General features: G+C 36.5%; 1 protein-coding gene across 5 annotated transcripts; it reads right to left on the reverse strand.

Moving 5' to 3' along the window:
- Window positions 1-6,496: 6,496 nt before the first annotated feature.
- LOC111246199 (mitochondrial thiamine pyrophosphate carrier-like) lies at window positions 6,497-15,169 on the reverse strand. Of its 5 annotated transcripts, none has more exons than XM_022795413.2 (8): window positions 15,038-15,169; window positions 13,550-13,623; window positions 12,178-12,399; window positions 11,389-11,476; window positions 10,799-10,937; window positions 9,158-9,338; window positions 8,726-8,887; window positions 6,497-8,543 (listed from the first exon to the last, which is right to left on the reverse strand). In XM_022795413.2, exons 2-8 carry the CDS (start codon window positions 13,571-13,573, stop codon window positions 8,214-8,216), a joined length of 1,146 nt encoding a protein of 381 aa, XP_022651148.1. In that variant the 5' UTR covers window positions 13,574-13,623; window positions 15,038-15,169; the 3' UTR covers window positions 6,497-8,213. The 5 variants fall into 5 exon arrangements, with proteins under 5 accessions (XP_022651148.1, XP_086841457.1, XP_022651149.1 ...); XM_086985331.1 differs by lacking the exon at window positions 15,038-15,169 and adding an exon at window positions 14,684-14,824; XM_022795414.2 differs by lacking the exon at window positions 15,038-15,169 and adding an exon at window positions 14,622-14,762.
- Between the last annotated feature and the right edge of the window lie 121 nt (window positions 15,170-15,290).

Below are 15,290 nucleotides of genomic sequence, written 5' to 3' on the forward strand. Positions count from 1 at the left end.
TTGACAACGGGGTTTCTATCAATAGGTCGATTCGACTTTCTGCTAAAACGGATGCCGTGTACGTTATCTGATCTAAATAAAGCAAACACGGCATATTTATTATCCAACGCTTCTTATCTTACCGCTCTTGGTTACTAGATAAACAGTCACGATCGGTAGTGGCATTATCACTTAGATACATCACGGGATCATATAATAGCCATGACTTTTATGAAATTATTCCACATCGCGAACGATAATTTTTTTTTGCTTACGATTATTCGGCTGACAATAGCTAGCTGGCTAGCGAATAAGCTACATATAATAGTTGTTTTTGTTATACCACTCCTATTTGTCTTATGTTATAAGGCTCTACGAACCTGCACCTACTGTCAAGTAACTTATATCGTAAACAATAAATTTCACTCACGGTAAATTGTGTGCAGAGCTCTGTTCATTGCTCAGCATATCATCAAATATTAGTATTAGCATGCTAGCTAATGACCGACTCATGAAAAAGCGTTAATTACAGACAGTGCACTCGAAGCTTGATGTATCTAGTTATGTGAAGTTTCTTAGAGAATGTGCGGCTTTGTCAGAGGTTTACCCTTCCGGCTTTACGATGATTACTTCTGCAAGTGTCTGGAACCACTTCAGACTAATTCAGATATCGGGGTGGGCTATTTACGCGCGCTGTAACAAAGCCCACTTTGCTATCTACTAGATGCGAGCACTTGTGGATCGTCCAACGTCGACGATCACCACGTCACCGAGTGATCAGATTGTGTAACACGTGCGACATCACGAGAATTCTACTCAGCTGTTTTTCTTGCCGCGGCTACATCGAGTGAAAGAACGGCATTGCTGAGTCTCACCATCGTGACCTCTTCATATTCGAGGCTCAGCAGTGAGCTCTTACTATGAAAAGTAAATCGATGATCGGCTTGCACAACGATAAGCGATTATACGAATCGATCAAATTCGCAAGACGATTGTTCATTATAAATTCAGCTTGCAATTGCAAATAATCTTTTCCGGATATCTACATTTGCTCTAGCACCCTATGGATACCAAAGCAGTTCTCTACTGTACTTATGTTGCTGAGGAACTATGTCATGCTTACTTAGCAACTGGAGAAACAGGCAGCTGCGATGAGCGTATCGATGTAAGGAAGTTCGTTAACAAATGCTGTATGGCATATACAGGACTTGTCGGTTTCAAATAGCAGACTTTAAAACTTCAAACTCTGAAAAAAATGAGCCAAGCTCTTGTTTGGATTTCTTTCCGATACTCAAATAGCAGTTTCATAATAATTGGCAAGACTCAAATAGTCAGGGGTAATATACGGCACTATGCCAATAATCGAAATACGAATATTTTGCATATAAGCCATTATCATATCGTAATAGCGCTCATATATTCCCACACAAAGTATTCAATTGTACCGAGTATTTCTATATGTGCCGTCCCACGTGCAGTGTCTGTGCTAATAGCGGTAACAATAACAAACTACTAATGCCTAATCGAAACTCACTGTCCCCCTATATAAGTGGCTCGTATATTAATTATTAATATAAACTAGTAAGTCAATAGAATTCATTTTATTCAACATTAGCGTTAGCAATAAGAACAAACCGGCCCTTCAAAGAAAGCCCAGTATTCTAAAATGAGAAAATATAATTAAAAAATATATGGTATCCTACTTTTAGATCAAAGAGCGAAATTTATGATTGCGTTGGATATCGATAAGCCTTACACACTGATTTTGTCCTTAGTATCACTTAGTTACGTATGTCAAATGAAATGTTCATTACGCTAAGGTATTACAAGTTCCAACCCACATAGATATATTTACAGGGAAATACTTGTCAATATTTTATAACAACATTTTATGGTATAGTATATTAGGCAAATAATTTAGCTCTAAAATGGTTAAGTCAAATCCAGATTAACCAAAGCCACAAAATTATTACGTTTTGGTAACCTTGGGGGAACTTCATCAGATCAATAAGAAGGATGCGATTCGTATCTTTGTAGCATCTCGAGACACCGACGGTACGTTTTCTTCAGAACAGTATAGGTATCATTTCCCAGTATGAAGTGTATGGCCTTGATGAAGGTCACCCTGTGGTCATCGCTCAAGCTGAATGAACTATCAAAAATGGATGTTAGCTGTTAAGCCAAGCACTGAAGCGCGCAGACCTTAAGCTAAATTTAGGCATAAAGTGTGGATTGGACAAGCGTTCTTATAATTTTGCTGCAGGAATAAACTCGTATTCAAAACAAACGTAACCACGCCAGTAACGCAGCACCTAGAAGAAGCGGTTTCAAAACAAGGTTTACTCGTAGATCTACTGCAAAGTATTTAGCAAATAAGAATGTAATTAGAATGGATAAAATGTACACCTTTATGCTATTATTGTTGATTTACAGGGTGTGGGAAGTTTCAGATGCTTGTGTATTCTTGTTGTTTATGTTTGACTTAGGCTCGTCGTGCCGCCGGACGCAGTGGGCATATTGTACGTCCAAAGAAAAGGTGACCTTTGTTGAAAATTATCATTTATTACGGCCTCTCTTCATCCGGTTTTATTGAAAAGAGCGAACTTTGCTACATTAAAAGGGACGACAAAAGATTAAATCCTTCTGCCCTCTTAGGTCTTATTGTGTGCTTAGCTTTACGTAATAAGTATCGTTATAAGAAAAGCTGTTACTTGGCCTGGATCACACATGTAGGATTTTAACTAACGTCTTCTACTCGCTGTATTCAGCTAGAAAAGGCTGGCTAATTGCAGTGGCAATTAGCCAGCAATTAGCAACTATATAACTATATATAAATATTTGGCAAAAACTATATATAAATAATTGGCAACTAAATAACTTCTAAGTTATTTAGTTGCCAAATATAAGCTTTTTTCTATTCCTCATCGTACACCGGTACCTTGTTTTCGTACCATCGTATTTGTGGTTATTATGTAATTATGTGGTTAAGTTATGACAACAGAAGTACATAAATTAAATTGAGCTACATCGTGAATTCTTAGGCTAAAACTCATAATCGTCAACTTGATTAAATTCATAGTTCCTTTTACACAACAGCTCTATTTTCCTCTTAAGAATCCTTTCCTGCTTCTTCGAGTATTCAATACAAGTTCGTTAAAGCAGTAAAAACTTGGCACAACTATTTTTTCTTAGTTAACCGACTATAATGGGATCTTCTATATGAAGCTGAATACGCAGAGCAATTTGCTTCATCTTTCCAAACAATGCATTGGTTAGCGAGGAATTAAGCAGCATCTTTGTACACATTGCATAGGATCGGACTGCATCCTGTGTATGACGGCGAACTAGATAGCAAATATATATTATCTGTTCAAGCTGCAACTAACACGATAAACAAAATTACCTCTAAAATTCTAATAAAAGTCATCTGCATATTTTTCACGCGTATGTATTGTGATCTGTTCTTGTGATTCACTTGTCTGTGAAAGTTACTTTGATCCTAACACTTGTTTAATATTGATAATATTGATCTTATATTGTATTGAACACACAAACAAATATATTATGAGCGGCTAGTTGCAACAAGACAAAGTAAGCATTTGGATTCATCGGTTGGAGCCGTAACGATGCGTAATGCACTTTTTTTTTTGGAGAGAAATAAAATGAGAGGAGGGAGGACGAAAATAGGCCTGTACGCAAAGCTGGTAACCTATCTCAAGAGACAACATTCCTGTCACGTGTGCTGCAGCAGCCTATCCTGGACCGTGCAAATAATCTCATTGAAAGAAAGAAAAGCTTGCGTCTGACTAATTGCCTGACGATATTTTTTTGTTTTTTGATATTCTTGATATTTTTTTCGCATTAACTTAACGCCCTTCTTGGCCATTCCTATACATTAAATAAAAATAAATGCACATGACTATTTTAAGAGCAAACTGTTTAGGAAGCGCCTTCGAGTAAATATGTCCTTTCAACTGACTGTAACGTTGCCCGTCACACTAAACGCTGCGATATATTCACAATTATCGAGGGAAATACGGACCAATCCACAGAAGTCTTGTAATAGATTAAGATGTCTGTAAATTACGTAAATTTAATAAGATAGTAAAGAATATTTTCATTAATATTTCGTTTTAAAATAAAATTTTCATATATAGTTTGCATAAGCTCACTAGTTTTTTTTTGAAAAAATATTCAGTATGGTCTTCATTAAATAGGGTGATGAGGGGTAGGACTACAAAAAACTGCTAATGATTTCGTACAATGAAATTAGCTAACAAGGTTAAAGGTGGAATTTTTTTCTCTATAAAAGGATTATGATGCTGGCTAGAAAAGACGATACTTTGTATTCATTAATTTCCAATTTAGACAGATCAAAGATTCGTCTGTCAATATGAAGTTTATACAATATAATTCTATGCAACGATTTATAACATTTGCCTTTAAAAATAAAACTTTGGATATACCTTGATAGAAAAATAGGCTGGGCATTTCGTTTCCTTAATGTTCAAGATAAGTTCGACAATATACGCTTCCACATTTTGAAATCTGGTCAACGAGTTCAGTAGCGCAAATTGCACTAAATTTCGAACCGACGTGCCTTTTAAAAATTGCCGATATTCAACAGTATTTAAATGTAAAATTAAAATTCTATGGCTACGAGGAAAACGCGATGTCCTATTAAGCTTCTCTCTGTTATATAGGTTCAGCATTCACTATAAACGTATGTTTGCCGATTATATCTTTAGCCTTTAGTAACACCCTCCTGTGCTACCACATAATTTTGATCGATCCTCTGGAAATAAGAATTCCTGAAATATGATATAATAAACTATTAATAGACTTTCCAGTTTTGAGAATCATCACATTGAACTTGGACATGGTACGAATGGTATCCTGATTTACATCAATAATTTTTCTCGAAGCATCTTGTAGAACACTTTGAGCAAATGACTTTGCCTTTTATCCTGTTATACAAGATGTCCCATGCGGACGATACCGTGTATCAGAACAGAATTGAAGTGAATCTCTTGCATAGGCTTTATTTTGCATGTGTACTCTATGAGCCTGTATGTTGGATACGCGAAATGAGTCTGAATCGTTCTATTTAGTAATCAAATTTTTGTAAAACACTCCGTTTTATGTAAACAGGACTATTGCTTCTGTATTGTACGCATTCGGCTCCAATGGACATCTATTTGTTTTAGTGCGAAAACATTTTTGCCCATATATGGTGCACTTCGTACCTAAAAACGGCATCTTTTTGGTAGTGAAAACTTGCCAAAATAGGGATCGGTGTTTTATCACGGAACATTTTTATTGATGACAATAATATTGCATTATTCTACTTCGCCACTGAATTCAGTATTTTGGATTCATCATCTGGGTATGAAAACTTTCACGAAATCCTGAATAGAGAGTACATTTATTTTCTCATAAAAAAAAACATTAAGACTTCTATGTTATTGGCTAATAGGGAACCAAGAAAAACTATACATGGACGTTCAACCTAAGATTGGGCAGTGTAAGTTTAAAACATTTACAGCTTTGAGGGATCTTTTTTTGCCTTAGCAAAAGGTGTTTTACTTTAAGCAAAAGAGGTTTAAACCTTTCTTGACGAATTTAAAGACACGAATACTAATTTTTTTGCGGTATTTAGCGTTGACACCGATAGCTTGTTAAGTAATACTTAAATAGGCAAAGAAAACTTATTTAGTCCTGTAACCCTATTAAGGACGTAGATACAACGATTCAATTAAACATAAAATTTTTAGGCTTCTGAGAAGAGTCGAAGCATATCTAAGATCAAAAACACTTGTGGAAATATGCACTTATGAAATGATATACGTTTACTAATTGCATATGGAGAAAACTATGTTTTTTTTAACAACATTGTAGAAGCCTGAATTTTTTAAAAAGTTCAGAATAGAATACTCCATATTTGCTGATTTATACGCGTACTGACGTAATCGACATGATAAATCGACGTAAAACGGTCATCAAAGGTAAAATGTGGTAAAATCATGTTCATGGAATTTTCTCCGCTTGCTGCCAATTCGTGTTGCTATGTTAAAGAAAGCTGTATTTTTATCACTTTCGAATCCTTTCCTTATGGTAACCACGTACATTAAGTACTCAAACATAGGAGTAAAGCCTGCCGCCTTGCACTCCAATTTAGTTATTTTTTTTAGATATAGGAGACTACCCACTGAAAGTAGCGGCGTAAACGCATAGTTCTTGAAATAGAGCTATGCATTTTCGAAGCTAATTATTTTAAAATAAGAAGTCTATATCTTTTATTGATTATTATAAATTGGATTCCTATGCACCTTGATTGCAAGTTATATATGCCGTAAGGCTAAACCATTGGTATTAAAGCCATAGATATATATCAAAAAACATTGCTTTTGGCTGAGAATCTGTTTATTGGAGAAGCTAGTAATGATATATTCATCCGAAGGATAAAGTTCTGTCTTACTGAGCCCATATCTGACATCAGAAACGAACATTCGTAATAGTAATATATGAAAAATAGTTTATTTTCATTCACAAATTAATGCACCTGTTATAAACAAAAACAAATCATTTCAATATCAACACATGTACTGTTTTCATTCATGTTATAATATTAACAGTATATATATGTATATATATTCCCCTGTTTTCTTTTGTCTCACTAAATATAATTTACTTTGTAAAATAAACACAATAATTAAATAAGTGTATCATCTAAACGAGTATAATTCAGTCATCTGTTTGTGAAAATATTGCTTTTCTCGTCGTGCTTTCCATGCACCGCCAAGTCGTGGCTTTCATTCTTTATGTAGACCTTTCCGTGTCACATTCAAATATAATCCTTTTTGTTCTTTTGTTTCTTTTAATCAAAGTTGTTGTTTATTTACTGCGCAAAACATTACCCTATAGCTACACACACACATATCTGTACACACACATACGTCTAAACGTATTATCTCTTTAAAAACGTATTGCCGAAATTTTGCCCTGCTGTCTCGCGATTCAATCTAGACGATGAGCAACTATTAGCTCTGGAAATATGATTTCACCGACGCAAGGGTATTAAGGAAGTCCTTAATACAGCATAAATTTACGTTTCCTGCAGGCTGACTTCAAAAGGACATGTATATTTCATCATAAGCAGTGTCTTGTAGACCGGTCATATTAATAGCTTTTCTATTTCTCATATTGTGGCTAATACTGACGTATAAGGGTCACAGGCACGTTCACGAACATAAAATTATCTCCACGTATATCCAGGTACGCCTCTTATTAGGAAGTATAAAGCGATTCTTTCCTGTAGCAAATTCAGTAGTCGTGCTTGTTACTGCTCGTTTTAGCAATCAATGCAATAATAAGCACCAACGCTGCTTTTTCGTTTTTTTTTCCACCTCAATCCATTTTCTATTTTCATTTTTTCATACAGCTATTGGCTGGCTGCGCGCTTAAAGCTAATAACCATAATGACAGTTTATGGACATATAACAAAACAATTACCAACAAAACAACGATAATACGAAATTCGTTTTTATATGACTTTGACAACTTAGGGTATCACTATCAAACTTATGCCCACCGCACACGTATCGCGAGATTAACGTATACTTTGCAGTGCTCTACTCGTTACATCTATAGACAATTCATAATAATGTCAACGATTTCAATATCTCACTTATCTAATTATGTGGTTGGCTTATGTGGCACCTCTTATCGTCATAAAAAGGCAAAGCTCGCTTCGGCATTTATTGTTAGCCTGTTTAAATCGTGACATTAAACTAATATCAGACGAGATGAGAATATACTCATTATTTCATTGCGCCACGTATGTTGAAATTACCAATACATTTAGTCAGCATTCAGCATAAACAGTGAAGGCTAAGATCGAACGTCTACCGCCACTTTTCCTATGAAGTATCACACCTATCACTATACATTCGCAGGCAATGGCTGTAACGAGCTCTTACAATCTACAAACGGCTTTAACAACAATCAGACTATGAATAGCTAATCAGTAGCAGTGCTCGTCTATTCTTTGTAGTAACTCTGTTGCTAACTTTTCTATATATAAAATACAACGATCTAATAACAACCTTTCCGTCCGCCATGATTATGAAATTCATTGTTAACATTGTCGTCAATCATATATTTTATACAACACGTGTATCTTCTATCCCTTGAACCAAGATAAGCTCATAGAAGTTATGCTTGAACTTGGTGAATCATTTCTGTTTTTCGTCTAGTTTTTCAGCGGTGGACCTATCACTAGTGATTGGGGTCGTCGAACTAGCCGTAGGTCCTGCTAGGTTCAGTTTCGTGGTGAGCTCTTTTTGTTTCGAGCTTTCCCTTTTCTGACGGGCTAAAACTAGCACGAACATTGCTGTTTCATAAAACGTGAACTGACATGCGGACATGGCCATTGCCTTCATACAGGATGGTACATAGCCCTTAAAGAAGCCTAACGGACCTTCCGTTTCAAAGACAGAACGTGCGCAGCTTACTAGCCCTTCGTAATTCCCAAATTTGTGCGTGTGGTCTTGAAATCCTTGCACCTGCAAAAGGGAACGGTGATAGCCTGATGAAACACATTGGATATACACCAGATTAAAATTTTTTTATTATATTCTGTCTAGATACTAAACTTTACGATTAAGAGATTCTACAATCTACCATTGTGTTGCTTATCAGCTGAATAAAGAACTGATTTGAATTGCTATTTACTATTTGAACATACCTGTAAGCGCTTTTTGATAAGATCAAAAGGATAAACAAGTGTCTTCCCTGCAAAACCAGCCAATGCACCTGAGGCAATATTTGAGGGTACATATGGTATATCGTCAAAAATCGCACGGAAAAGATAGTAAAAACTGAAACACGCCCCATTGTACGGTGTAACCTGTAAAAGACACATCTTTATATTGCAATGGTGTTACATTAACACTTCTAAATGGTTAGAAATCGATAATTTGACGAAATATTTTTATTGAAAATTTATAATGCACCCAAGCAATTTGAAACCGGTAGGTTCCTTTGGGAAAACACGATATCCGATTAAATACGTACGAAAATAAGGATAACTTAAGTCTGCACATATATTTTTAACCTTATGATTTATTATCAAAGAAAAAAAATTATAAACTTGTCATGTCATTATCTAATCATTTACCTGAAGAATATTGGAGAAAAACCCCTTGTAGAAGGCCAGAGGACCCTCCCGACGTCGCATCGTTACGATGGCATTGAACATGCCTGAGTACGTCTTTGGTTCACCCTGAGCCACCAATCTAGTGCGTAAAACATCCAACGGGTGAGCTATAGTCATGGCCATACCTCCGCCAACAGCCCCGCTAAAATCAAACAATGGTAATCGAAGAAACGAAAAAACGATCATTTATTTTGAGGAAAGTAACACAAAGTACGACGCATCCATTTGGTGCTCTTTAGGCATACTATTTACTTTAGAAAACCACTTTCAAAATTGGACACATCCTGTCACGTCTTTAAGTGGCACCTGTTGCGTATCCTGGCTGCGATTGCCGTATTTTGATGTAACTACGGCTTGATTTTGCAGTGTTTTTTGTCGACAATTTTTACCTAAGAAAAGTTAAGTTCAAGCACACAGGACGAATAAAACCATCCTTGGGTCCATACCTCTTTTTAATTAATTCCGTAATTATTTAGAAAATCGCGTGAATCAAGGATTCTTGGGTTCCTCACTCCTTATAGGTTAAACATGGAACAGAGCTGAATGACTCCAGTCGCCTTAACGGCTTAATAATTCTCAGACCAAAAGCACTTTTGTTGGCTACCATGCAGCTTCCTACAACAAAGGCTTAACAAGGTTTAGCGTCCAAATAGACGATGAAAACGCGTTCGCGTATCGAGAACCTTCGCAAATAATGTCTTTCCCAAAAATGCGGTAAGACTTTACACAATATGCGTGCACTGAGTAGTTAGGAAACAACTAAATCTACGAGTACATGGTTTCCGTAGAGCAGTAAAAAGCTCACAGGTTTGAAACGAGGTGGTTTGGCACGCTACTCTGCACCGAAATGTATCGTAACCTCGCTATTACGACGATCATCCTATCAATATGGTCGCCACAGATCTACAAAGTTTAAACAATACAAACCGCTGTCAGTGTCGTTGTACCATTAAAATTGAAGGATGAGATTGTACAGCGACTAGCAAAACGGTCGGTATAAAAACCTCAAAGCAAAACACGCGCACCTTTGTGTTCAGGCTTTGCCAACAGTAAGACTGTGAGCCGGTTCATCATTGTTAGAATGGCTGATCTCGTGCCTCAAAGCCGACAGACCTCCGTGGAGGATGGGTTTGATATTGACGACCTCGTCCCTTGGCCACCGGCCCCGATGACGTAAGCGCTTCCCGGATTGCAGTAACATCAAGGTACTCTTTTGTTTAGTTTGATACGTTTATGATGCATTGAACATTTCTGTTTGCCATGTCTACGCTGTGGGTTTAATACTTTTATTCATCTACCTTTTAGTTAATCGCTATGGGTCCCTAACGCCATCGGGCGAAGTGGGGAAAGTTCCAACAAAAAAGATAACAAATTGCCTTGGAAATTTACCTTATTCGCATAGTTAACAGCACAGTGTCTTTGGCGTTACATTTAGGTGTATGATACGAACCTAACACTATTTTAATAGCTTATTTTCCATTTATTTCGCACAGTGTAATGAGTTAACAATGTGGTAGGCACAGCTGATGCAGGCTACATTTTGTGATTTTCATTAAGTTTGCTGCAGAAATTAATTAAAAACCAAACACATATGTAGCTTACCAAATAAAATTAGACATGAGATCGTTTCTGTTGGGGTAAAGTGTGTTCTTCGTGTACTCGAACCCGTAAAACTGGATGCCTCCATAGACGATACTTAACGTCTGCGCTGGTATGTTACCCTTCCAGAAGGCTGTGATACCTGAAGCGGCACATAAAGAAAGATAATATAAGTTAAACCCGTTAACTGCTCTACCTACACAATGTACATACGTCATTAGGATGTAACGTGGAAGTGCCATTTCTTATAGCGCCAGCTTCTGTTTGGCGGCAACGTAACTGCAATACAGTTAGTATTGATAAGGTTTCGCACCCCAAACCGCAATCCAGCAAACATTGTATGATTCAAATTTGTAAATTATTGGGATGAATCTATCTGAGTCAATCCCTAATTAAGAAAAATAAAGATATACAAAAAAAACTATCTAGCTAACTGATCTGGATAATTTTTTCAAAAAAAAAAAAACTAAAAAACGATTTTCCGTCGTTTTCATCTGGTGCTTAAGCTATTAGATATTACTTCGGAAATAAATAGCGTTTCGTCAACACTATCGAATAACTGATTTGAATCAAATAATCATAATTTTTTTTACCTTCTTCTTTCAGGATAAGGCGACAAGCCTGCTTTATCCCTGAGTACTTTGCCGAGTCGCAGTTCTTCGTAATGGGATCTAGTTGTAGCTGGAATTTAGAAAAATACGTAAGTAGAATTAAGTAAGCAACTAATTTTTATATTCTCATACAGATGAGCGTTGCTGACTTAAGGCAATAACGCTCTTTTTTTGGAATTACTTTTTTCTTAAACTGAGTGCACCTTCTCGACTGTATACTGTTCGTAACATGTTCCCGATTAAAAAACATTTAAACCTCATATATATATTTTTGGAGATAATTATGTAGTCAAGCCTCTATAGTGAAAGAGTGATTCATTTCTAACTTCCTTGAAAACTCTTATACATTGCGGTGCTTGCTATTCAACTAAGCGTGTACTATGATATAGTGGTTTTGATATACCTTGTGGCTTGAATATAACTTGAATAACACTTCTCCAAGAACGATCAAACATAGAAGCTTGTTTTAACTCTCTGATAATCAGCTAAAGGCAAAGGTAACTAATAACTTGAAACATGACGCAATGCGTTCGTCCTGACACAAAATAACCGATTTGATGCGTATTCTCAATATTCTCAGATTCTCAACAACTCGGTATTCTCGCTTCACGTAAACATCAAAATAGTAAAACGATATTAACATCCGGCTTCCGTTCACATAAAATAAAACGATAATTTTTAATGTTTTTATGTTATATGCTCATTGAATTCGACAAACATCCTCATATTATGCGTAACGGAATAATTTAAATGGCTGCTTTCGAATCTAACCTGAAAGCGAATTTTGAGAACGTCGAACGGTTGACAAACACATCGAGTAAGAAATCCCGATATGGAACCAGCCACGAAATGCAGTGCTAAGGTGTCTTTCTCTTTGGTGGGCCCCGATTTTGTGGCCGACGTTCCACCTACCTTTAGATGGCTAGACATGTCTTCGTAGTTAGAGCAATTGGGGGACGATGCTAATAGATTCGGATGGACTTCCTGAGGGTACTGTTGAAATTGAACACGATATCAGCTTCAATAAATCAGCTCAGATTGTGAGTAAACGTCGAAATTGCAGGTGTATCATGTTAAGATTAAATCGTTTCCCAACTGGTGATATAAGCAACACCAAAATAATGTAACTAGTACCACCGATATTAATATAGACGATACTATATGTATAACGAGAAGAGAGCCACAGTTGCGGCAGATATGTGAAAAACAAGTCCCGTACAAATCCAGCGACAGATTTCAATTTTATATGCGCCTCACGTCACCTGCTACGCCAGCGCTTTGCTATTAGGTTATTAGGAGAACTTTCCCTTCTGAATCGAAAGAAACAAATACAGACTGGCGACGATGATGAAGCGCCTTTTGATCTTGCCATAAAAAAGAGGTCTCCATGACGGTACGTGTCTGCTTACGAACCTAAGGCAGAGCGCTTTCTAGGTGTGTGCTAGAAACCGGGACTAGACGCAACGCTTGTGTTAGATTAGTCAGCCCTCTGATGTAGTTTATATGACTTAAGGAAGATTTTTTGAGTTAACCTTGATGGATTTGTTTCAAAACATTAATATTACATACCATATTAACTATAAAGGTCGCGAGCAATTGTTAGCATTTTCAAATTAGCTAATCTATTGCATTGTTATAAAACGTATTCTACAAATGGTACGTTGGCACTCTATAAGAGAGGAAGTTTTTAACACAAACAAAACAGCAAGCAGTTTCTGTTCTATCTGTTTCAACTGTTTAACAAATCAGTACTAAAATATTAACGTTTGCACACAGATATACAAAATCATTGGACTTAACTGAACTTCTACTAAATTATATATAATATAGATAGATTAACTAGATTCATCGAATACGGCTTCCAGTCATTTTAACTGAAAGTGCCTTCAGCGTAGAAGTACACTGTACTTGGACAAATAGATGTTTGAACATGTGAAATCATTGGCTTCATCGAATCATAAAGACTTTTGGATTCTTTTTAAGGTTTTACAAAGCGTAAACCTAAATGGATAAAGTATAACTACAATAATGATCGTAAAAACCTTTTAATAAGCAATTCTTTGAACGAACTTTCTGACAACTACAAAGGGGCATCGTGCATTATAGTTTGATATTTTCATATTTATGTATCTTTAAAAGATACCTCTTGGGCAGTTGAAGAACTCATCTCAAGCTGAATTTCATTCGATTCCACACTTCACTCATTACTGCTACTCTCTGAAAAGTTATGAAATCGATAACCAGACAGTTATGTGCACGAGGTTATTGCGTTCGATTTGTATTTACATTGGAGAGTCACGAAAACAACTATCATAACGAATATGTAACGTGCTGGCTTACTGCGAAAGCAAGGTTGATTTTAATTTCAGTTCATTTATATTCTGTGAATATATCTGCCATTGAAAAATAATTTTAAGGCCAATCGGCTCCAGGAATTGAATAAAATACAAAACACGCTCGTTCTCCATTGTTAAGTATAGGGTAATGCTCACACCCTCTGAGATATATATATCTCTATATATATATATATATATATATATATATTGTGGAGTTATAACTCCACAATATTATTACTTTATGCAAATAACACGTGAGTTATAAACCTTCATCGAAATCTGCCTAAGGAGAAAGAAAGAGGCGCACCGTCTAAGCGAAATAAACCTATAACCAGCCTCGTCGAGTAAATAAATTATTAGCTATTTGTTAACAGTGAAGCACAAACGGACAAGGTCTCATGAAACCATTTTATACGTTTTGATGGTCTCCTTTGAGCCTGAGGTTTAAAAGTCGTACTTTTAATCGCATCAAACCTTTTTCACAAAGTGTAACTATTATTTTATTGTTACAAGCCTAGGTCCACTATATTTTTTGTCTCAATAACGTTAACGCCATTCTCAACTTACTCTACCCTTCAACTGCATAACAACGTGTTACCCGCATTTCCCGGATCTGCCATGCACTAACAATTCTATAGAATTATATGCGTGAAGCCGCATAGAAAGTATACACCCTCGTTTATTTGTTTACCTAAAGCGTTTTGTAGCTTGTTTGTGTTGCATCGGTCACAAAAAAAGCCTTTGAAGAATTGAAGAAAATGATAACCATATATAACGGTAGTTATTCAGAAATTTACTATTCATATCCAGCAGTGAGCTGTGCTAATTTGCTACCGGTAGATATATGGGCTAAACGAAAATAGCGTTTGAACCACATACTTGTGACTGTTAATCAAATTCAGATTTCCTAAGAAGGCGAACTTTTACTGTGTAATACTTGCTTTGTACTTGCGTTAAACGCGCACACATGATACAGACCCCGACGATCTCACTCAATTTTCGTCACGACAAATAATTACAGTTTTTTCTCAGACAATTTTCCTACTTAAGCACGCAAGCAAGCTTGCTATAAAATTGTCAATGCTACACCGATAGGAAAAATGGAATGTTCAAATGAGAAAATAATAAACGAAAAAGAGTCCGCGTGGGAACTCTCTAGGGGGCGCCAACATGGGTGGACGTTAATCGTTAGAGTTTAGCCTTGAACACGACTTAATAGCTGTCTGATTATGTGGACAAACTGGCAAAAGTTTGAAATGGCAATAGTGAACATTGCCCAGCACTTCTGTACTCACCTCTGAGTCGAGCGGGGCTTCGACTTCGCATAGAGAATCACTTTGCAAAAGTTACCCACTCACCGATAGAAAAGAAAAACACCACATGATTCGGCAATGAACTTCCCTCTCTCAAGTAGGTGACGGAAGTCGTCTGCTACAGAGAATGTATTGGTGGTAGAGAATGGAGTAGGATGAACTGAAACTGCTTTCCAGGCCTATGAAAAATAGTCCGCAATGCATTAGCCCACCAAATACCCGCTACGAACATTTA

Source organism: Varroa destructor, unplaced genomic scaffold (assembly GCF_002443255.2).
Source record: "Varroa destructor unplaced genomic scaffold, Vdes_3.0 BEIS01000003.1, whole genome shotgun sequence".
In the NCBI taxonomy this organism is placed as follows: Eukaryota; Metazoa; Arthropoda; class Arachnida; order Mesostigmata; family Varroidae; genus Varroa; species Varroa destructor.